The 20,045-nt window shown below is 46.3% G+C and overlaps 2 protein-coding genes and 1 pseudogene across 2 annotated transcripts; 2 read left to right on the top strand and 1 right to left on the bottom strand.

The window, feature by feature from the left end:
• The first annotated feature begins 6,374 nt into the window (after window positions 1-6,374).
• On the top strand, window positions 6,375-10,141 carry THRSP (thyroid hormone responsive). The gene is made up of 2 exons (XM_059188010.1): window positions 6,375-7,026; window positions 8,453-10,141. The coding sequence occupies exon 1, from the start codon at window positions 6,558-6,560 to the stop codon at window positions 7,005-7,007; it is 450 nt and encodes a 149-aa protein (XP_059043993.1). The 5' UTR covers window positions 6,375-6,557; the 3' UTR covers window positions 7,008-7,026; window positions 8,453-10,141.
• An 85-nt stretch (window positions 10,142-10,226) lies between these two features.
• On the bottom strand, window positions 10,227-20,039 carry NDUFC2 (NADH:ubiquinone oxidoreductase subunit C2). The gene is made up of 3 exons (XM_059187996.1): window positions 19,723-20,039; window positions 13,299-13,442; window positions 10,227-10,408 (listed from the first exon to the last, which is right to left on the bottom strand). The coding sequence occupies exons 1-3, from the start codon at window positions 19,889-19,891 to the stop codon at window positions 10,359-10,361; spliced, it is 363 nt and encodes a 120-aa protein (XP_059043979.1). The 5' UTR covers window positions 19,892-20,039; the 3' UTR covers window positions 10,227-10,358.
• On the top strand, window positions 14,130-14,226 carry LOC131822861 (U6 spliceosomal RNA; annotated as a pseudogene).
• Window positions 20,040-20,045: the final 6 nt, after the last annotated feature.

The raw sequence follows: 20,045 nt of genomic DNA, 5'->3' as shown, positions 1-20,045 counted from the left end.
CTCCTCTGGTCAGCCATGCACACAGAGCCTTTGGAACAGTGAAGATTGCGGCAGACTCCCCGAACTGTAGCGATGCCTGTATTCTCAAGTAACAGAAAAGGCCCGGGCCCCTTGGGGTGATCTGAAGTCTCCAGAGAAGGGACCCTGCCACTCCCTCAAAGAGCTCTCTCTTAGCCGGTCAATGGAGTCTTGATTCCTCAAAATCCCCCATTCAGAAGACAGTGGGATTTTTTTGTTTGTTTATTTTTTTAGTTTTTGTTTGTTTGTTTGTTTGGTCTTTAGCTTGGAAGAGTCTCTACTTAGTCCAGCTCCTCAGTTTTGCAGTTGGTAAGCTGAGGTGGAGTGACTTGCTTAAGCTCCCCCAGGGAGTTAGCCAAGTCTTGAAGGGCAGTAGTTGATGATCAGTGGCCCTGGTTGTTCCGACTGCCTGGGAGCTAGATCCTCTGGAAACGAGAGCATTCAGGCCTCAACACAGATATTTCTTCTCCCCTGGAGTAATAACCATGTTTGGAGTAAATGCTTGACTCCCTGGCCATGGACATGCCCTGGGGATCTTGTTGAAACGCAGTTTCCAGGGGTGCCTGGGTGCCACAGTTGATGAAGCGATCCCAGGGTCTTGGGATCCAGCCCTTCAGCAGGCTCCTTGCTCAGTGGGGAGCCTGCTTCTCCCTCTACCTGCTGCTGCCCCTGCTTGCGCTCTCTCTCACTCTCTCTCTCTGGCAAATTCATTAATAAAATCTTAAAAAAAGAAGAAATATAGTTTCCAATTCAGTAGGTCCTGGGGAGGACCTGAGAATCTGCATTCCTAATGAGCGCTCTGGTGATTAGATGCTGGTGGTCTGCAAACCACACCTGTAGTAACAGGGCTCTAGCTCATTTATTTAATATTTAATTTAATTTTATTTCTAATACATGTCCCAATGTGATAGTATCATATTTATCTGTGCATACGTTCATTGTGGCTTTCTCCCCATTAGATATAAACTGCCTGAGCAGGGTGCCTTGTCTGCTTTGTGTCTTGTTATAGCTCCAGGCCCAGGACAGTGCAGAGACACAGGAAGCTCTTAACATATGAGGTCCCCTGCGTGACAAAGGGGGCCAGGTTCTGGAGGGCGGGGTCCAAGGTGTCCTGTTTTCTCCTGCCTCCTCCTGGCCCAGCAGGGAGCAGGAATGCACCAAAGAGTTTCAGTATCTGGGGGTTGGGCGTATAACTGCTCTTGACTCTTTTTTTTTTTTTTTTAAGATTTTTTAATATATTTATTTGACAGAGAGAAATCACAAGTAGATGGAGAGGCAGGCAGAGAGAGAGAGAGGGAAGCAGGCTCCCTGCTGAGTAGAGAGCCCGATGCGGGACTAGATCCCAGGACCCCGAGATCATGACCTGAGCCGAAGGCAGCGGCTCAACTCACTGAGCCACCCAGGTGCCCCTGCTCTTGACTCTTGATTCCTAGTATTTCTCAATAAGTGAGGACAGAAGTAATAGGGCAAGGAAAAACAGCCCGAGACCCATAGATAACAAATGACGCGTATGTATAAAAGTCATTTATAAATTAGGAAACCTATCGCAACCTTAGTCTGAGTCCATTCTCTGGCTGCCTGGACCCAAGCCCAGCAGGGTTGCTTGAATACTGGCAGGCCCAGAGCATTACATGACCATCCTACCCCCTGCACCACATTCACATGGTGTTAGACCCTTGGGGGCCTCCACCCTAGTCCTTCTGGGGCCGGATCAGTTTATCCCAACTTGGGGCATTCAGATCCCCTGAGGATGAGGCCACTGGCAGCTTTGCAGAGGTCAATCCAGGAAGTGCCTCGCTCAGCCTCAGTTTCCCCACCTAAGAGCAAGGAAGAAGGGAAGGGGAGAGGTGGAAGACTGGGGAAACCCAGTGACACTTGGGGTCTAGTCTAGCTTCTGCTGCCTCTCTCACCATCCCCCCTTGACCAGAACTTCCTTACCGGCAGTGGCCCAGCTGGACCGGATCTTCTCCCAGCCCTAGGATTTGTGGCATCTGGAGAGCAGGGGACCTTGCTGAAGCCCCACCACACTCCGTGAAAAGACCCGTGTTCCTTCTTTCCTGTCTTCCTCCATTCCCCTCCCCACTCCTAGAACTTGTCTGAGTTCAGCCTATCCCCTTAGATCCCATCTGTCCTCTAATTGGAGATGTTGGGCAACACTTCATCCTGGGTCTTCCATCTGCCCGGTAGCCTGGAAGCAGTCTCAGTTTGTAGCCTGCTGGCAGGTCGAGGCCTTTCCCTCTTCCCCAGGGCTCCTGTGTGTTCTACACTCGTTGACTCTCGTGGCTCATTTTTTCTCCCAGTGAAAGATTAGCTCGCTTTCTCCAGTTTTCACTAACACCCACTCACTCACTCACTCACATCTGTGGCACTCACTTAGTCCCTCTGTTTCAGGTCCAGGAATCCATCTGGGAATGAATGGACTGGCCCGAGATGGGATTAGGATACAAACACAGAGGCAGAATGACACAGAAGGTGCAGTAGCATGTGCTCAGGTGGAATCCCCGGAAGTCTGAGCTGAGGGGACCCTCACAGAGGTCAGTCCCCTCATTGAACAGACGGGGCAGAGGAGGCCCAGGGAGGCCTCAGTTGGCCCTGGGCCACTGGGTCAAAGATGAAAAAGCTGACACTTGGGGGGCATTTCTGGCCTGTCCACCATGCCAGGGTCGGGTCTCCCAACCCTGTCCACATGACGCTTTCCAGTCCTGAGCTGGAGACCGGGGGCCTGGGTTCGAAAGGCAGGGTCATGGCCTCAGGGACCTGGACATGGATTCAGAAGGGGTTATACAAGCAGGGCTGAAAGGGCCATCCCTTCAGAGCTCCTAAGCCTTCCCTCTACAGCCATGAACATTGGAGCCCAGGGAGCCTGCTTGCAAGTGAGCCTGACAGCAGCCCCAAACCCAAACCACAGGGTCTAATCTCGTGGTCTTTGGCTGTACTCACCACTCAGCCATTTGGGATGTTTGACTACAAAGCAAGTCCCACTTTGCTGAGGCGAAAACATTTTAGGAACATTTATCCTGGGGGTACCTGGGTGGCTCACTTGAAGCATCTGCCTTCGGCTCAGGTCATGATCTCAAGGTCCTGGGTTCCAGCCCCATGTCGGGCTCCCTGCTCAATGGAGAACCTGCTTCTCCCTCTCCCTCTGCCGCTCCCCCTGCTTGTTCTCTCTCTGTCTCTCAAATAAATAAATAAAATCTTGAAGAAGAAGAAGGAGAAGAAGAAGGAGAGGGAGAAGAAGCTCAGTGTGGAGTCTGCTTGTCTCTCTCCCTCTGCTCCTCCCCCCGACTCCACTCCTTCTCTCTCTAAAGTAGATGAACAAAATCTTTAGAAAAAAAGAATGTTGGGGCACATGGGTGGCTCAATGGGTTAAGCCTCTGCCTTCAGCTTGGGTCATGATCTCAGGGTCCTGAGTCGGGCTCTTTGCTCAGTGGGGAGCCTGTTTCCTCCTCTCTATCTGCCTGCCTCTCTGCCTGCCTCTCTGCCTACTTGTGATCTCTTGTCTGTCAAATAAATAAATAAAATCTTTAAAAAAGAATAGAAAAAAAGAATATTTTTCTCAGTAAAGGACAAAACCAAACAAAAAATGTTTTGGAGGTAGAAATGAATCAATCAAATCTTCATTTAAGTAACCTGTAAAAATTAAATTATTTTGGGGCACCTGGGTGGCTCAATGGGTTAAGCCTCTGCCTTCGGCTCAGGTCATGGTCTCAGGGTCCCAGGATCGAGCCCCACACTGGGCTATCTGCTCAGTGGGAGCCTGCTGCTCTCTCTGCCTGCCTCTCTGCCTACTTGTGATCTCTCTCTGTCAAATAAATAAATAAAATCTTAAAAAAATAGTTAAAAAAATTAAATTCTTTCGCTTACTCTATTAATTTAAAAATCTTTCCCTTTTCTACTCATAGTTTAGGAAATGATTTTATGCAAATTCTTTACCCCACTGACTAGTGGAGGTAATACTGGGCTCGTGTGTCTTGCTGAGTTTTGCTTGCATCAAAGTACTGGGACAGCAACCTGCAAAGGACAGGAGTGGGGCACATCTGTCCTTCCTTGAGGAGTGATTCTGGAAAGGAAGCTCACATTAGCACCACCTGCAGTGGTATCTTCTGGATGTCCAGTTGTGGCTGCAGCCCCTCGGGCTCCCTCACCTGCCAGAGTCCTCACTACTGCCTCCTGTCGAGCTAGGGACCCTGTTTTTCAAGGCGACTGGACATCATGACCAAAGACCCTAGAGCGTATGGGAAAAGTGAACCTAATGGTCATTATTCATCTCATATATAGGGAGCATTTGCAGCACTGGGCCCTGGAACAGGTTCAAAATGAACTGAAGTGTGTGTAGCAGGTTCTGGAATGAAGGAATAAAAGAGGGCTTGGAGAGCCCAATGGACGAGAAAGTTCCAGGAGGCAGTGCACCTTTACTGAGGTCTTGCAATAGGCCAGATATTTCATAAACATCATCTAGAATCTTCAAAATGACCTGTGGGTGGGGGTTATTGCTCATCCCAAATCCTCTTTGCCTAAGAACTAATAATGTGATTACTTTACCACCATAGGCCTCAATTTCCGCCTGGGTAAATGGGGAACTCCTACCCCATGCCATTGTTGGGAGGATGGAATTCTGTTTTAAGCACTTTGCTTCAAAAAGTAAGCCCTTGATCAATATCATCACGACTATATCACAGGAGAAAGCTGAGGCTCATACAGGAACAGTGACTGGTCCAGGGCCATAAGGCCATAAGAAGGAAGAGCTGCCCATGTTCTCTGTTTCACCCGGCAATCTTTGACACAGAAGAGGTTAAAGTGGAAGCTTTGCCCTGCACAGCAGGCCCATGGCCTGGACTTGGCTACCCTCTCTGCTCTGGAGAAGCGGGCTATCTGTCCAGCACAGGATGACCCCAGCTTTCCTGTGGCTGTGTGTATGGCCAGTCCACAAAGGACACTTTGCGAGAGGGACACGCTTGGTTTTCCTCTGAAGAGCCAAGCCGAGCCGCGTCATGGCTGAGAAGTTGGGCATGTCAGTCCCATTTCCCTTACCTGAGAAGAGGACTACTCGTGTGTTTCTGCCTCATAGAGCTACTATGGGATTGAGAGAGTTAAAGACTGTCAAATGGATTTCAGGCAACCCAGTTGTGTGCTAACATAAACATGGTGAAGGCAGGCGACCTTGGGGTAAATACTATAATTTGCTGGGGAGGAGCTAAAGGGAGGTAGAGTACAGTTCACCATAAAGATGAAGTTTCCTATAGCTCTGGCTGTAGGCATGGGAGAGAGCGGACTAGTGGACGATGGTTAGTCAGGAGGGTACAGAAGGGATTCCTGCCCTGGGGTAGGGAGTGAGGGGGGCTTAGGTGAGATAAGATCCCCTCCCTGTGCTCTCCTCCTCCTCTCTCCGCACTGCTGGGGCAGAAGGTCCCTAGCAGGTCTTTCCACCCAAGGTGGTGCAGTGAGCAGCTAGCTGTCTGACCCAGAACTTGGAAGACCTTGTTCTCCACTTGACTCTGACATTTGTTGCACAACCATAAGGCTCTCTTTAGGCCTCAATTTCCCTCGTTATCTCATAAACAAATAGAGCAAATGCAGTGTGTCAACTGTCAACTGTGATAATGGGACTGTGCAATGGATTATTGTCTTCCAAGACTTCAGATCAAAGGACTAGGTCAGTGGTGAAGAAGCATTGTAAGAATTCCATTGTTGTGGAATTATAGGTTAAAGTTGAGAGAGACCTGCATTCATCTAGGATCAGCTGGGAACCACACTTGGTGGTTTAGAAAGCATTTTCATGGGCTTTATCTTCTTCGATCCTCTCAACAGCTCAAATTTACAGCTACGGATATGGCTCTAGTTCACTTGTGTAAGTTAGGCAACCTCGTATACCAGTCTTTTAAAGCCCTGACTGGAGGTGGGAGAGAGGAGGGGCTGGGCTGGCATCCCAGCTCCAACGGGGCCATGGGCAAATTACTTTTAGTGTAGAACTTGATGTGAGGTTAGGTGTTCAATAAGTGTTAGCCAGCAAACAACCAGAACACATAGCTGGGAAGCGGCGGGATTGGGGCTTCTGGCTCCTGTGTCTGTGCTTTTTGCCCCATACTAAGCTTCTTCATGTCCCTAGTTCATTTTAAAGCCAGGGCACCCCAGGTTGAACAGTGTACCGTGCATACAGGCAGACAGTGAAGGGGCAGCTGGGTCTCAGATACCCTGAAAGTGTTCATGACTGCCCTGGGGTGAGAACCCTGGTCACCAAAGGGCAAGGCTTCCCTCTAACTGGCCGGTCCAGTCCATGAAAAAGGGGGCGGGCCCTTGCGGAGGCAGTCTTGGAGTGCTGAAATGACAGATGGAGAGCTGGCAGGTCTGTCTTTGGGCAGACGGATCGCCTGAGGCAGATATTGGTGCTCAAGCCCTGGGATTGGCCTAAAGAAGGGTTGTGTTGCCCCACCGGCTGGGCTTTGGCATCCTGTCCAACTGCTGTCACATCCAGACATAAAAGTAGCCTCGACGTAGTGCTGGGGCAGTGTGCTGTGCTTAGCGAGGAAGCAGCAGCCACCATGCAGGTGCCAACCAAGCTCTACCCCAAGAACTGCCTGCTGACCGTCATGGACCGCTACTCGGCCACGGTGCGCAACATGGAGCAGATGGTGATGATCCCCAGCCTCCTGCGGGACGTGCCATTGAACGGGCAGGGGCAGCAGGCTCAGGAGGGGGCCCCTGATCTCTATAAATACTTCACCATGCTCAAGGCCATCCGCGTGGATGTGGACCATGGGCTGCTGCCCCGACAGGAGTGGTGGTCCAAGGTGGCAGGTGGCAGAGCCCATGAGTCCGATCATGAAGCTGCAGAGACAGAGGATGAGGAGGAGAGGGTCTTGGGGAAGCTGGACCTGGAAGCTCAGTTCCACCTGCACTTTTCCAGCCTTCATCACATCCTCACCAATCTTACCCTGAAAGCTGAGGAGGTGACAAGGAAATACCAGGAGATAATGGGACAGGCCATGTAGGCCTTGGACTCTAGGGAAGGTAATGCTGGTGTTGGTGGGGGTCAGAGTCCGCTGAGGGACATTCCAGGGGACACAACTCAGTGGGAATGGGACAGCCTGGGTCTGAGGCAGGCACCTTCACTGCCAGGTATTAGGGCCATGACTCAGGAGGGTTCAAGGCCAGGCTTGTCTTACTCTCTTGGCCAGGCTTGGTGAGAAATGGCCATGAACTGCAGGCTGATAGCAGGAAAGGTGGCCCGTGAATGTATATGTATGTGCATATGTGTGTGCTTACGCATGCATGCATTTACTAGTTAAGTATGTGAATGCTTGTTCACCAGCCTGGGTTCAAGGTCTGACTCCACCACTAAGGGCTCGGTTTCGTCAGCTCAGTTCTCTGGATTTCCCTTTCTTCACTGAAGAGTAACAGTACTGATAAAAATAAGGCACTTGAGTGGTTTTATAGTTTAAAATCACTTGCATATCAATTTTCGAATGGAACTATCATTCCCTCTAACAGATGAAAAAAACTGGGGGCCTGAGAAGTGAAAGGAGTCCGCGGTTATTCAGGGAACGGCAGAGCTGACCTGTGAATGAGCCCTGGTCTAACTAGAGTCCAAACCCCTTCCTGTGTGCTAGTGGACTGCCTTCACACCTTAGGATTCTGCAGTCTGGCTGCAGGTGGGGATGGGGGATGGCAGGGTAGAGTGAAACCCTGCTCTTTGTAGGCCAATTATACTTCAATTAAAAAACAAACAGGAGTGCCTGAATGGCTGTCTGTTGAGCGTGTACCTTCACCTCAGGTCATGATCTCAGGGTCCTGGGATGGAGTCCCGCTCAGCAGGGAGCCTGCTTCTCCTTCTTCCTCTGCTCCTGCTCTCTCTCTCTCAAATAAATAAACAAATCTTTAAAACACACTAGAACAAAAATCCAATTTGGTGTCAACTTTCGCAAAAAAGGAGGAAGGAAGGAAAAAAAGGAAGGAAGGAAAGAAGGAAGGAAGATGGGAAGGAAGGAAGAAGGGATGAAGGAAATAAGGGGAGGGAGGGAGGAAGACGAGAGGGAGGAAGGAGGGAGAGAAGGAAGGAAGGAAAAAGCGCTTTGACCTGCCCAACTCCTTCAGAGACAAGAGCAGCGGTTCTGTGCCGTGTGTCAGCACGTAGGAACCTGGTTTTTGTAGAGGCAATCTGGTATGGCAGAAGTTAAAAAATCTGGGCTCTTGCCCCAGTTCTACCACTGACCTCTGTGTAACCCTGGACAGCTAGTCCAGCTTTCTTGTCAGTAAAACGTGGAGGTGAAACTAGCTGTTGTCCCAGCTCTGAGAACTTCATTCTCGGGGTGCTATTGTGCGGCCAGATTTCCTACAGCGACACTACCGTCGAGCTGCTGTGTTATTTTTCCTACTTCAGTGGGTGCATGATAGGGATTGATACTGACTTGGTTTGTTACATTTCTGCTCTCCACAGATCCCAAGTGACAGAAGGCAGACTGTGTGGTGAGGACACGAACACTAGCTCTGAGGCAGATGGGAATGGTCTGGACCTGCAGCTGGAAACATAGGCACCTCGGTGTCCTGCGATGCTTTCCTGCCTCCCTCAGAGCGCCAGTTTGTGGACTTGGCAACAGGTCACCTTTAGAATGCTTGCTGCTATTCACAACTCCCCTCACTCCTCTCTCCAGCAGGGGTGGTTGCCAGTAGTTCATGAGGAGCTCGGCATTACCTGCCAGTGTGTTACCGTAGACCACAAGTTTTCATAGCTGACCAAGTTAAATTCACATCCTTTCTCTGAGCAGTCATTCACATGATCCTGGATGTTATGTAACCCACTGGAGCCTAAATTCCTCATCTCTAAAATGTGATAGTATCACTGATCTCACGAGATTGTCATGAAAATTTAAAAAGATGAATCAAAAGCCCCTGGCATGTGAGTGCTATTATCAAAGGTTGATTTTTTTTTTTTCTCTCCCCTCACCTTGTATTTACTCTAGCTCTTACGTTTTATCCTCCAGGACTAAGGGAGAGCAAAGTCCCTTAGGATGAATGGTTCACACTCTTGTACCTGCCAAGCATGAATGAACAATACCTTTTATTTGTTGAAGTAGCAATTAAAAAAAACTTGCAAACATCTTTGCTTCTAAAGTAATTTTTCAGACATGATTTCATTTTTAACAGGGGAGACCCAAGAGAATAGACATGGGACTCATCTAATTTTGCCCAGAAACCATATGCTTATGTTCATTCTAATCTGAAATCATGTAGAGAAATAATCTTACTGATCTCCCAAAACTAATCTGATCATAAAATCTGAGCTTGGAAACTTTTTGGACAAATACGTGAATTCAAGAAGTCATTAAGAATAAGTTTATTGCAGGTAGATGGGGATTTTCCTTTTAATGACACCAAGCGTGGCTATAGCCCAGGTTAGCAGCTGAGCCCACTTTCACCAGGGTGATCCATCTACAAGCAAAGACCCCTCTGCCGTTACAGTCTTCTGTCCTCCCAGTCCTGAGCTTCTTCCTTTTAAACTACCCTCTATACTGATTACTGCAGAGAGCTCAGAAATACAAACCTGACCATGTCATTCCACTAAAACCGTTTTAGTGACTTCCCATCATCTATAGGATCAAGTCCAAATTATTCTGCATGATTCAGAAAAACCTCCATAATCTGGCTTGCTTTGTCTCGCTTTCTACTGGAACTGGAACAGGCAAACCTTTTCTGTAATGGGCCATATATTAAACACTTTCGGTTTTACAGGCCAGAAGTTCTCTGTCACAACCACTCAACTCTACCCTTGTAGCATGGAAGCAGCCACTGACATGGAAACAGAGAAGCATGGCTGTGTTCCAATAAAATGTACTGGCAGTAGACACGACTTGGCTTACAGGCTATCCCTTGCCAACTCTGAGCTAAACTCCATTTAAACCTGTCAAATGCCGGGGCACCTGGGTGGCTCAGTGGGTTAAGCCTCTGCCTTCGGCTCAGGTCATGATCCCAGGGTCCTGGGATCAAGCCCCACATTGGGCTTTCTGCTCTGCAGGTAGCCTGCTTCCTTCTCTCTCTCTGCCTGCCTCTCTGCCTACTTGTGATCTCTGTCAGATAAATAAAGAAAAAATCTAAAAAAAAAAATAAAAATAAATAAATAAAAATAAACCTGTCAAATGCCTTAAAACTTGGTGAATGGAAACTGACCATTCTCTGATTAATTATTTTTCTTACAATAAAAAGGAGTCAGAGTGTTCATGATGACCATTTTAATCATAAGGTGTTAACACACAGATTAACATAAACTTTCCATATTATGGAAACATGCTCCACAAAACTCAGGAATAACTGGTATTGGTGAAACCAAAGGAAGCATTTTGGAGACTTCAACGCACTGGATGGAATTCTTCAAGCAATTCGCCATACGTTTTCTTATCTGTAAAGGGGAAGATCACAAAAAATTTATTTCAAAATATGTTCTAGAAATCATATTTCCTAAAGAAAAATTAACACTTAATATTTTTGTAGACATAAACTTCTAAGAATTTCCTTATGTTCTTGTCTTTAACCATAGTTTGGTAACCACCGAGACATTCTGTTTCACCGGATGAAGGATAACTTTGGAAGAATTTGCGGTGACATCCAGATGGCTCCTTGGAGGGGAAAAGCTCCAGGGGGTCCTGGCTGAAGGAGTAAAGGAAGGAATGAACAGGGAGGGGCAGAGGTCAGGTGGGAGGGCCAGGAGTCGAGGTGGTCAGCTTCCAGGTCCAGGCTGGCAGTGCGGGAGGCTGTGGGCACACCTGCCACAAATCAGGGACGGAATGAGGCGGTAAGGCTGCACAAGCTCCTGCTGACAGAGGGCGCTGGTATACAGAGGAGGCAGTAAGCCAGAGGCCTGGGACTGAGGACCACTCTTGCCACTGGGTCTCACTCTCACTCTTAGGAATCAATATTCCCAAGAATCCGACTCCAACATCCGGCAGTTCTGAGTATTCCCTGATACATGGTTTTGTACTCTATTTGAACTCTTCACTGGTTAAAAAAAGAAGCTATACCTTTTTGATCCACCATAAACATCACATATGTGACTGAAGGCTATGGGAATATTAAATAGAATAATAAAATTTTAGCGCTAAACAGGACCTTAGATACCATCATTCACTCTAAGGAAATTTAAATGTTTAATATCACACATTTACACAAATAGGAAAATCTATTTAAGATCTATATATTTACAAGTTCAAAAATTTTCTACATTCATTCACTCACTCATCACATATGAGCACATCTGTCTTATGTATATTTATGTAAAATACAAACAAGAAAACATTTATATTACAATCAAATTTGTAGTTGAAGAGCAGTAAGTGGGCTGTCCTGAGGAAATTCCTGTTTGTCGCTGGGCCAGGGCTTTTTTGAGATGATGACTGCTGAGCTGGAATTTGCTCAGTGGACAGGTAGAGATGGAGCAGGTAGAGGATCATGAAGGTATAGGGTGTGCACAAAGTGATACCTGGCAGGCTAAGGACACAGTGTTTCATGAGCCAGGACGCAAGTGACAGGAGATGAGGCAGGTGCTTTTTTTTTTTAGACTTTAGTTTTTTGAGAAAGATAGTGACAGAGATAGCAAGCGAGAGCACAAATGGGGAGGAGGGAGAAGTGGGCTCCTTGCTCAGCAGGAAGCCTGATGTGGGGCTGGCATCATGACCTGAGCGGAAGGCAGATGCTTAACTGACTGAGCCACCCAAGCGCCCCAAAGGCAGGGTTCTGTGTAGATCAGGTCAGCTATTACTTATTGCTTACTAGCAGAAGCTCTGTACTGGAGGTTGGGGAAACAGAGATTAATCTGTTACAGTCTACTGAGGGACACAGACACAGACACATGCATGTCATGTGGAAGATAAAAGTCTAGCAGGCAACTAGCTCAGCCTGGGGAAATAAGCCCTCCTCAGAGTCTGGATTTTATCCTAAAAGCTATGGATAGCTACTATAAGCAATCCTTTTTAGGCATATCCATATTTGTCCAGAGATCATCTCATTCAGTAAGATGAAGGCAAGTGCAATAGTTCAAGCAAAAGATTATCAGGACATGAACTGGGGGAGTGGCAACAGGAGAGAAACAGAAGTTTAGAATTAAAAAATACTTAGGAAGTAGAAGAGCAAGTCTTTTTTTTTTTTTTTTTAAAGATTTTATTTATTTATTTGATAGAGAAAGATCACAAGTAGGCAAAGAGGCAGACAGAGAGGAGGAAGCAGGCTCCCTGCAGAGAGCCTGATGCAGGACTTGATCCCAGGACCCTGAGATCATGACCTGAGCTGAAGGCAGAAGCTTTAACCCACTGAGCCACCCAGGCGCCCTAGAAGAGCAAGTCTTGAAGACAAATGAGAATTCAAAGAAAGACTGGAAGATGCTTCCCAGGCTTCTGGATGGAGTGTCGAGTGCCACTCACCGATGCAGAACACAGAACAGGAAGTCTGCACAGGCAGAGGGGACATAAATTCTATTTGCTGCGTGATGGACACAGAGGTAGCTGCCCAGAAACTGGATATACAAATTCAAGAGAATTCCAGTTAGGCAAAGATGTGGGGGTCATCAGAATACTGAAGGCACCTGAAGCCACAGGCATGTGTAAGATTAACTAGGGGCAGAGCACCTGGGTCTCTTAGTGGGTCGGGCCTCTGCCTTTGGCTCAGGTCATGGTCTTAAGAGTCCTGGGATCGAGCCCTGCACTGGGCTCTCTGCTCAGCATGGAGCCTGCTATCCCCCTCAACCCCTGCCTGCCTCTCTGCATACTTGTGATCTCTCTGTCAAATAAATAAAATCTTTGTGTGTGGGGTGGGGGAGATTAACCAGGGGCGCCTGGGTGGCTCAGTCGGTTAAGCCTCTTTGATTTTGGCTCAGGTCATGATCTGAGGGTCCTGGGATAGAGCCCCAAATTGGGCTCTGTGCTCAGCAGGGAATCTGCTTCTCCCCTACCCCACCCTTGTGCTCACTCTCTCATTCTCTCTAAATAAATACATAAATAATTCTTTAAAAAAAAAAAAAAAAAGGGACACCTGGTTTGCTCAGTTGGTTAGGTGTCTGCCTTCAGCTCAGGTCATGATCCTAGAGTCCTGGGATTGAGTCCCACTACCCAGCTCCTTGCTAGACGGAGAACCTGCTTCTCCCTCTGTCTGTCACTCCCCCTGCTTAATGCATAAATCTTAAAAAATAAATAAATAAATAAATAAATAAATAAATATAAAATCTTAAAAATGAATGAACAAAAATTTTTAAAGATTAAGAAAAAAAATGAAAGAGGTTTGCGACAGTTAACTTGAAATACCTTTTTCAGGAAAATCCTCTGAATGTGATTTTACATAAGCAAACATATCATGGTCCTTCACAGCATACACATAGTCTTGACGTTTTAAAAGATAATATCCAATAAAGACAAAGGAAGTAACATATAGGAGCTGGCGATGCAAACCTAAAATTCAAACAAATCCCAAAGAAAGCAAAATCAGTCAGCGTATATTTAAAATCGTTTTGCAGTTCAGACATACAATTTATCATTATTTCTTCTATCATTCTTTTTTTTTTTTTTAAATTTTATTTATTTATTTTTACAGAGAGAGATCACAAGTAGGTAGAGGCAGGCAGAGAGAGAGAGGGAAGCAGGCTCCCTGCTGAGCAGAGAGCCCGATTCGGGACTCAATCCCAGGACCCTGAGATCATGACCTGAGCTGAAGGCAGCGGCTTAACCCACTGAGCCACCCAGGCACCCTCTTCTATCATTCTTTAAAAAAAAAATGCTCTTCTACATGGTTCTTTCGAAAAAACAGCCTTGACCATGATATATCTTCCTAAAGAAATGTGGCAATTATGAAAAGTAACATTAAATCTACAAACATAACTATTAATGGAACCCAAAGTTTTATAAATTCAGGTTTTATAAATTTCCTCAGGAGAAAAGGTGGATTACTACAAAATCCTGAAGACCTAAACTCACTTGTATTCCAGGACATGTTCAGGGTGTGATGTGACAGAGATGAAGTCCTTTACAAATGCTTGAAAAGCAATTGGTTTGTCTCCATATACCAATTTATATTTGTATATTTACTGGTTACCAAAGAAGCCAGCTACTCTACAAATATATATTAATATATTTTTACCTGTGCTCGCTTCGGCAGCACATATACTAAAATTGGAACGATACAGAGAAGATTAGCATGGCCCCTGCGCAAGGATGACACGCAAATCAATATATTTTTACCTTCTAAACTTTGTACCGTGTGTTATGAATTACCTATTCAAAAACTATATTGAAAAAACCATCCTATAGGGGTGCCTGGTGACTCAGTTGGTTAAGCACTGCCTTTGGCTTAGGTCATGATTCTGGTGTCCTGGGATCGAGCCCCACATCAGGCACCCTGCTTAGCAGAGAGCCTGCTTCTCTCTCTCTCCCTCTGCCTGCTGCTCTGCTTACTTGTGCTCTCTGTCAAATAAATAAAATCTTTTTAAAAAATCCTATAATAATGAGACTTGGGAAGATCAAGTCATATGATCTAGGGAAAGCCAAAATTTGAATTCTGAAGGGAGATCCAAAGGTCTGAACTTTATACATAGAAGCATCTTTTTAAGAAGGTTAACTTCAAGTTTGATTTTCTAGCTATGCCCCAGAATTCTATCCCCAGCCCTCTTCTTATCCCACAAGTATTCCTTTGAAGAATTCATTTATTCCTATAGTTTTATCTTCTGTCCACCTACTGGTGAGCTGCAAGTGTGTTCAACTTAAATAACCATGCTGAATAACAGATATATACAAATGTTTGACAGGTATGTTCCCCTGAATACTCCCAAATGAACTTCCTTCCCTTCTAGTCATACCTCTTCCTCTTAATTCAGAGAATAATAAGACCATTCACCCAGAAAGTCAAGTCCTGGGTAATAAACACAGTAATCAACACCTCCCCCCTTTCCCCACCCTCATCCCTTCTTCCAGTCACTGAGTCCTGTCAAGTCCTTGTAAATATTTTCTCACCTCACTTCAGAGAACTCATCTCTCACTCACACTAATTGCTCTCTTTCATCTCATTTCCCATTCCACACTTATCCCAGCCTCTCATTAGAGGAGTTTTTACTAAAATACAAACCTAGCTTGTCAGCCCCTTCTTCTTCAATTATACCCAACAGGGGACCAAACTCCTAAATAATGGCCTCCCAGGCCCTTCATGGGCTGACTCTTCCATATTCATTTGACATTCCCTGATATGCACACTGTGCTCCAGCAATGCTGAACTACTTTTAATTCCTCATGCAAATAGACTTCCATGCTTTTTTATGACACCCACCGGTTATTTCTCTGCCCAGAGACCTCCTCAAGATTCAATTCAGATTATCACTTCTGCTAAGAAGTCTTTCCAGAACTTTCCTTAATGTTCTTAACAGGGTGAAGGTCTCCCAATTAATACATAAACTGCTAAAGAAACTGTTTCCATCTACTACCATGCAAAGCCAATGCTTAATGCATCTTTGTGACCCAGCACGCAGATAGCACTTAATAAATTTTAATAAATGGATAAATGGCCTTGGGCATGTCAATTTACTACCTTTAAACATAGATAATACTTACCATATCATTCTCACAGCAGTATTGTATAAACCAAAGGAAAATGCATGTAAAAATATTTTGGAAAAATATGTAAAACAATAAAAATGCAAAATATTACTATGATCTGTAACTGGATAGGGCCTAGACTCTTGCATTCTCCCTTACCCCAAATAGCCATCTCTTCCCCTAATGGGCCGCCTGCAATTCAGCAAACCAAAGTGTGCTGGGTTCTACTGTGTGCCACTAGACTACACAAAGACCTAGACTCTATGCTTAACCATATCCCTCACAGAAGACTTCCTGAATGTTTCAGATAATGATGTCAGTGTCCCAGCCCTAAAGGCATGCTTGGCCTCTTATTATGTCCCCCTTTCCCTAAGCTCTTCCCTTCCACTCAGTGGTGGTTTCCCTCCTACCACATGCACAACCCCTCCACAATCAATTTCCCTTTTTTTTATTAAGTGAATCTAAACTTGGAAACCATAGTGCTCTTTGCAGAACACCATAAGTTATTGACGTATTAAACTAGAAATCAATAAATACATTTAATTTGGTGTACTACACTTAGATACCAACTAACTATAAATTTAAGACAGGCAAGTGGTACCAACATGGGTTTTGAACTCCAGATGGGGGAAAAGCTTAAGAAAAAATTCTACTTAATATTTCCTGCTAACTTGAAAAAGATCTATACAATATGATTTCATTTATAGAATAGTCCAAAACTAAATACAGCATGCCAGGTACTCTCCATGGCTATAGTTTTGAAAATCCACTGCATTTTCCTCCTTCCCTGCTCCTTTGTCACACCTGTTAACCTACATGCATAAACATGTACCACAGTTTGTCTTTTAAGTGGATATGCTAGTCAGGTTATAAATTTCTGGGGGGCTGGGACCAGGTTTTAGACTTCCTTGTAATCTATCGATACTTACTTAGTCAACGAATACTTACTGAACACTGCTATATGGTAATCATTAAATTAGACAAACACAGTATTGTAAATAAATGCTGCTGAAACCCATTTCAATAAATTCCTCAATCCAAAGCAACTTAGGGACACCCAGGGAACTCAGAAACTCTGACCCCTAGCCCTAGATTAAGGGCTTTATCTAGTTTTCACAGCCACACAGAGGTAGATATCCTTATTTCATAGATAGGAAACTGAAGCTCATGGAGATAAGTAACTTGCCCAGAATCAAACGGCTAGTAGGATGGAGGTGGTGTCAAACCCAAAATCATGTGCTCTTGACTATTATGCTCTTCCTCTGGAATAGTCTCTATTCAATCTGTATCTCCTCTGTGCTCCCAAAGTGCTCACTGCTCACCTAATTCTATGAAAACACTTTCTCTGCCATGCCTAGACCCATTATGGACTATTTAGTTGTCTCTCGATTAAGAGCTCTTCAAGGTCAGGGATGGTATTCTTTACCCCATATTCTCAGTATGTAACACTGCCTGGCAGAGAGAAAGAGCTCAGCAAGATTTATTTATTTGAGAGAGTGAGAGCAAGACAGAGCAAGCAAGCGAGCACGGGGTGGGGGGACGGAGGGGAGAGGGAGAGAGCCTTAAGTAGACTCTGCCCCACAGAGCACTCTATCTCACGACCTGAGATCTCACGACCCTGAGATCACCACCTGAGCTGAAACCAAGAGGCGGATGCTTAACCAACTGTGTCACCCAAGTGCTCCAATTATTCTCATTTTATAGATGAAGAGACTTTTTTGTCTCTGAACGGCCTGACCAAGTAACTTGCCCAAGGTGACACAGATAGGAGACAGTGGAGTTAAGCCATTTAGTTCCAAAGTGGAGTTCTTTCCATTACAACAAATGATAGGCTTGGGGAAATATGGAGTGGTGATGAAAAGGGAGAAAACTTCAACTCCCTAAAGACAGAAACAGACAAAGATCATTCCTTTCTGTGGAGAGGGGTCATACTATTTGCGCACTGGAAATCCTGGTATTTGGTGAGCTGGGAGCCGGCCTTCAGGCATGAACTATAGCTGGAAGGTGGCAAAAAGAGGCACAAGTGAGGTGACTCCTGATTGCCTGAACCACTGTATTAGCTTTCTTCTTAACTGAGCACCTTGGCTCCAATCAGTGCTTTGCACTGACAAAGCTGACCTTCTTCCCGACTTTTTTTTTCAAGATTTATTTATTTATTTGGAGGAGAGAGAGAGAGAGGGTATGAGAGCAGAGTCAGGGGAGATACAACAGAGGGAGAGAGAATCTCAAGCAGACTTCTCACTGAGCAGGGAGCTAGCGCTGGGCTCAATCTCACAACCCTGAGATCATGATCTGAGCAGAAATCAAGAGCTGGTGCTCAAAAGACTAAACCATCCAGGTGCTCCAAGTTAACCTTCCTTTTTAAAATACAAGACCCCCAGGGCCACCTGGGTGGCTCAGGTGGTTAAGCATCTGCCTTTGGCTCAGGTCACAGTCCTCAAGTTCCAAGATCAAGCCCCACATTGGGCTCCCTGGTCAGTGGGGAGTCTGCTTCTCCCTCTGTCTGCTGGTCCCCATGCTTGTGTTCTCTCTCTCTCAAATAAACAAAATCTTTAAAAACAAACAAACAAAAACCCACAATGCCTGGGACACCTGGATGGCTCAGTCTGTTAAGCATCTGCTTTTGGGTGGGGTGGTGATCCAAGGGTCCTAGTATCAAGTCCTGTGTTGGGTTCCTTGCTTAGCGGGGAGCCTGCTTCTCCCTCTGCCTGTTGCTCCCCCTGCTTGTGTGGTCTCTAACAAATGGATAAATAAAATCTTTAAAAAAAAAATAAAGCAACAACAAAAAATAAAACACAAGGCCCAGGGTCGCCTGGGTGGCTCAGTTGGTTAAGTGTCCGATACTGATTTCAGCTCAGGTCACGATCTTGGGGGTCGCTCTCTCTAAAAATAAATAAATAAAAAATAAAACACAAGGCCTGGGGGTGCCTAGCTGGACCAGTCGGTAGAACGTTCAACTCTTGATCTCAGGGTGGTGAATTCAAGCCCCACATTGGGGCATGAAGCCTACTCAAAAAAACAAACAAAAAACCAAAAGGCCTGATTTCTGTATCTCCTCACTCTACCCGCCTCCTAACCCCAACAACTCTCAAAAGCTAAAAAGGTTCCTGTCTGCCTAGAGAATAAATTGCCATTATCTACCTAAATCTGCCTTATCACCCTACACTGCACACTCCATCATCAATCTTCTCTCAGCTCAGAGGCCCTTGCCTCCGTTTACTTCCACTAGCGTCCCATGGGCCTGGAAGGCTCTCACCTGGTATTTGCCTGATAAATCAAAGCAAAGTTCAAAGACACTTCTTCCAAAGCTTTCCTCCTCTTTTCCCTTTGGAAATCTACTGCCCTTAGCACAGCTGCCGTGGCAGCTATTATCTGACAGGAGGCCACTGACACACTACTAGAGAATACAGTCCAGAGGCACCTGGGTGGCTCAGCGGTTAAGCCTCTACCTTTGGCTCAGGTCATGACCCTGGGGTTGTGGGATCCAAACCCACTACGGGCCCCCTGCTGAGTGGAGAGCCTGCTTCTCTGTCTCCCTTAAAGAACTAAATAATAAATGAACAGACAGAATGATTACAGCTCAGTGGTTCATCCTCTCCTACTCAAAGCAAGTCCCCAGACCAGCTGTATCTGGAAGCTTTTTAACAGCAGGCTTCTTCCCAGACCTTCTGAATCAAAATCCACATTTTAACAAGATCCCCAGATTATTAGTATGCACAGTAGGTTTGAGAAGCAAACTTTGAATATAGACTTGCGGTCTAAAAACAGGCTTGCTACTTAATGGCCATAAGACATTGGGCAAGATGGGTTAACCCCTCCAAAGCCGTTTCTTCATTCCCCAAAAGTATTTTGAGGACGAAGACTATAGTGCACGTAATGTCAGTAGTGCATGGCACGAAGTACACGCTCATTTTTGCACACACGCACTTGTGGGTTAGTGGGCTGCAACGACCTCAGTTTCCGTAAGTGCCACTTTGGCCCCACCGGGTTCTGAACCCTCACGGGACGCAGATGTCCCAGGGAGGCGAGGCGGGGCCTGCTAGGTGAAAAGGCCCGGCAAAGCGAAAGCACCTGGGCGTCCTACAAGGGAACCGGCCGGCAGCCCCCGACCCCCTCGCCTCCCAGCCGATCCAGCCCGCGTAGCCCTCACCGGCAGACATCACCGGCCTCCGCCGGATCGCGTTATCAAGTAGGCCGGAACAGTAGCCTAAGAAGCCGATGTAGGCGAGCCGCGGGTCGGTCAGCTTGGGCGGGGGGAGGCTCCGGGCCTCATCCGGCAGGAACTGTAAGGGCACTCGGCCCGGCCTTCCGTCCATCATGGTGACGCCGTTCCCACTTGAGGCCTGGCCTCGGACCACCAATTACAAAGAAAACTAGCAGGACCACGGCCTGGCCGCCCGCCGCAAGCTTTCTCCTTTGCGAACGCCGCTGAAGGGCAAAGCGCGGGGCGGTGCAGCGCCCAAATGCTTCCCG

This window comes from Mustela lutreola, chromosome 1 (assembly GCF_030435805.1).
Source record: "Mustela lutreola isolate mMusLut2 chromosome 1, mMusLut2.pri, whole genome shotgun sequence".
Taxonomy (NCBI): domain Eukaryota; kingdom Metazoa; phylum Chordata; class Mammalia; order Carnivora; family Mustelidae; genus Mustela; species Mustela lutreola.
This window is presented reverse-complemented; position numbering and strand designations above follow the sequence as displayed.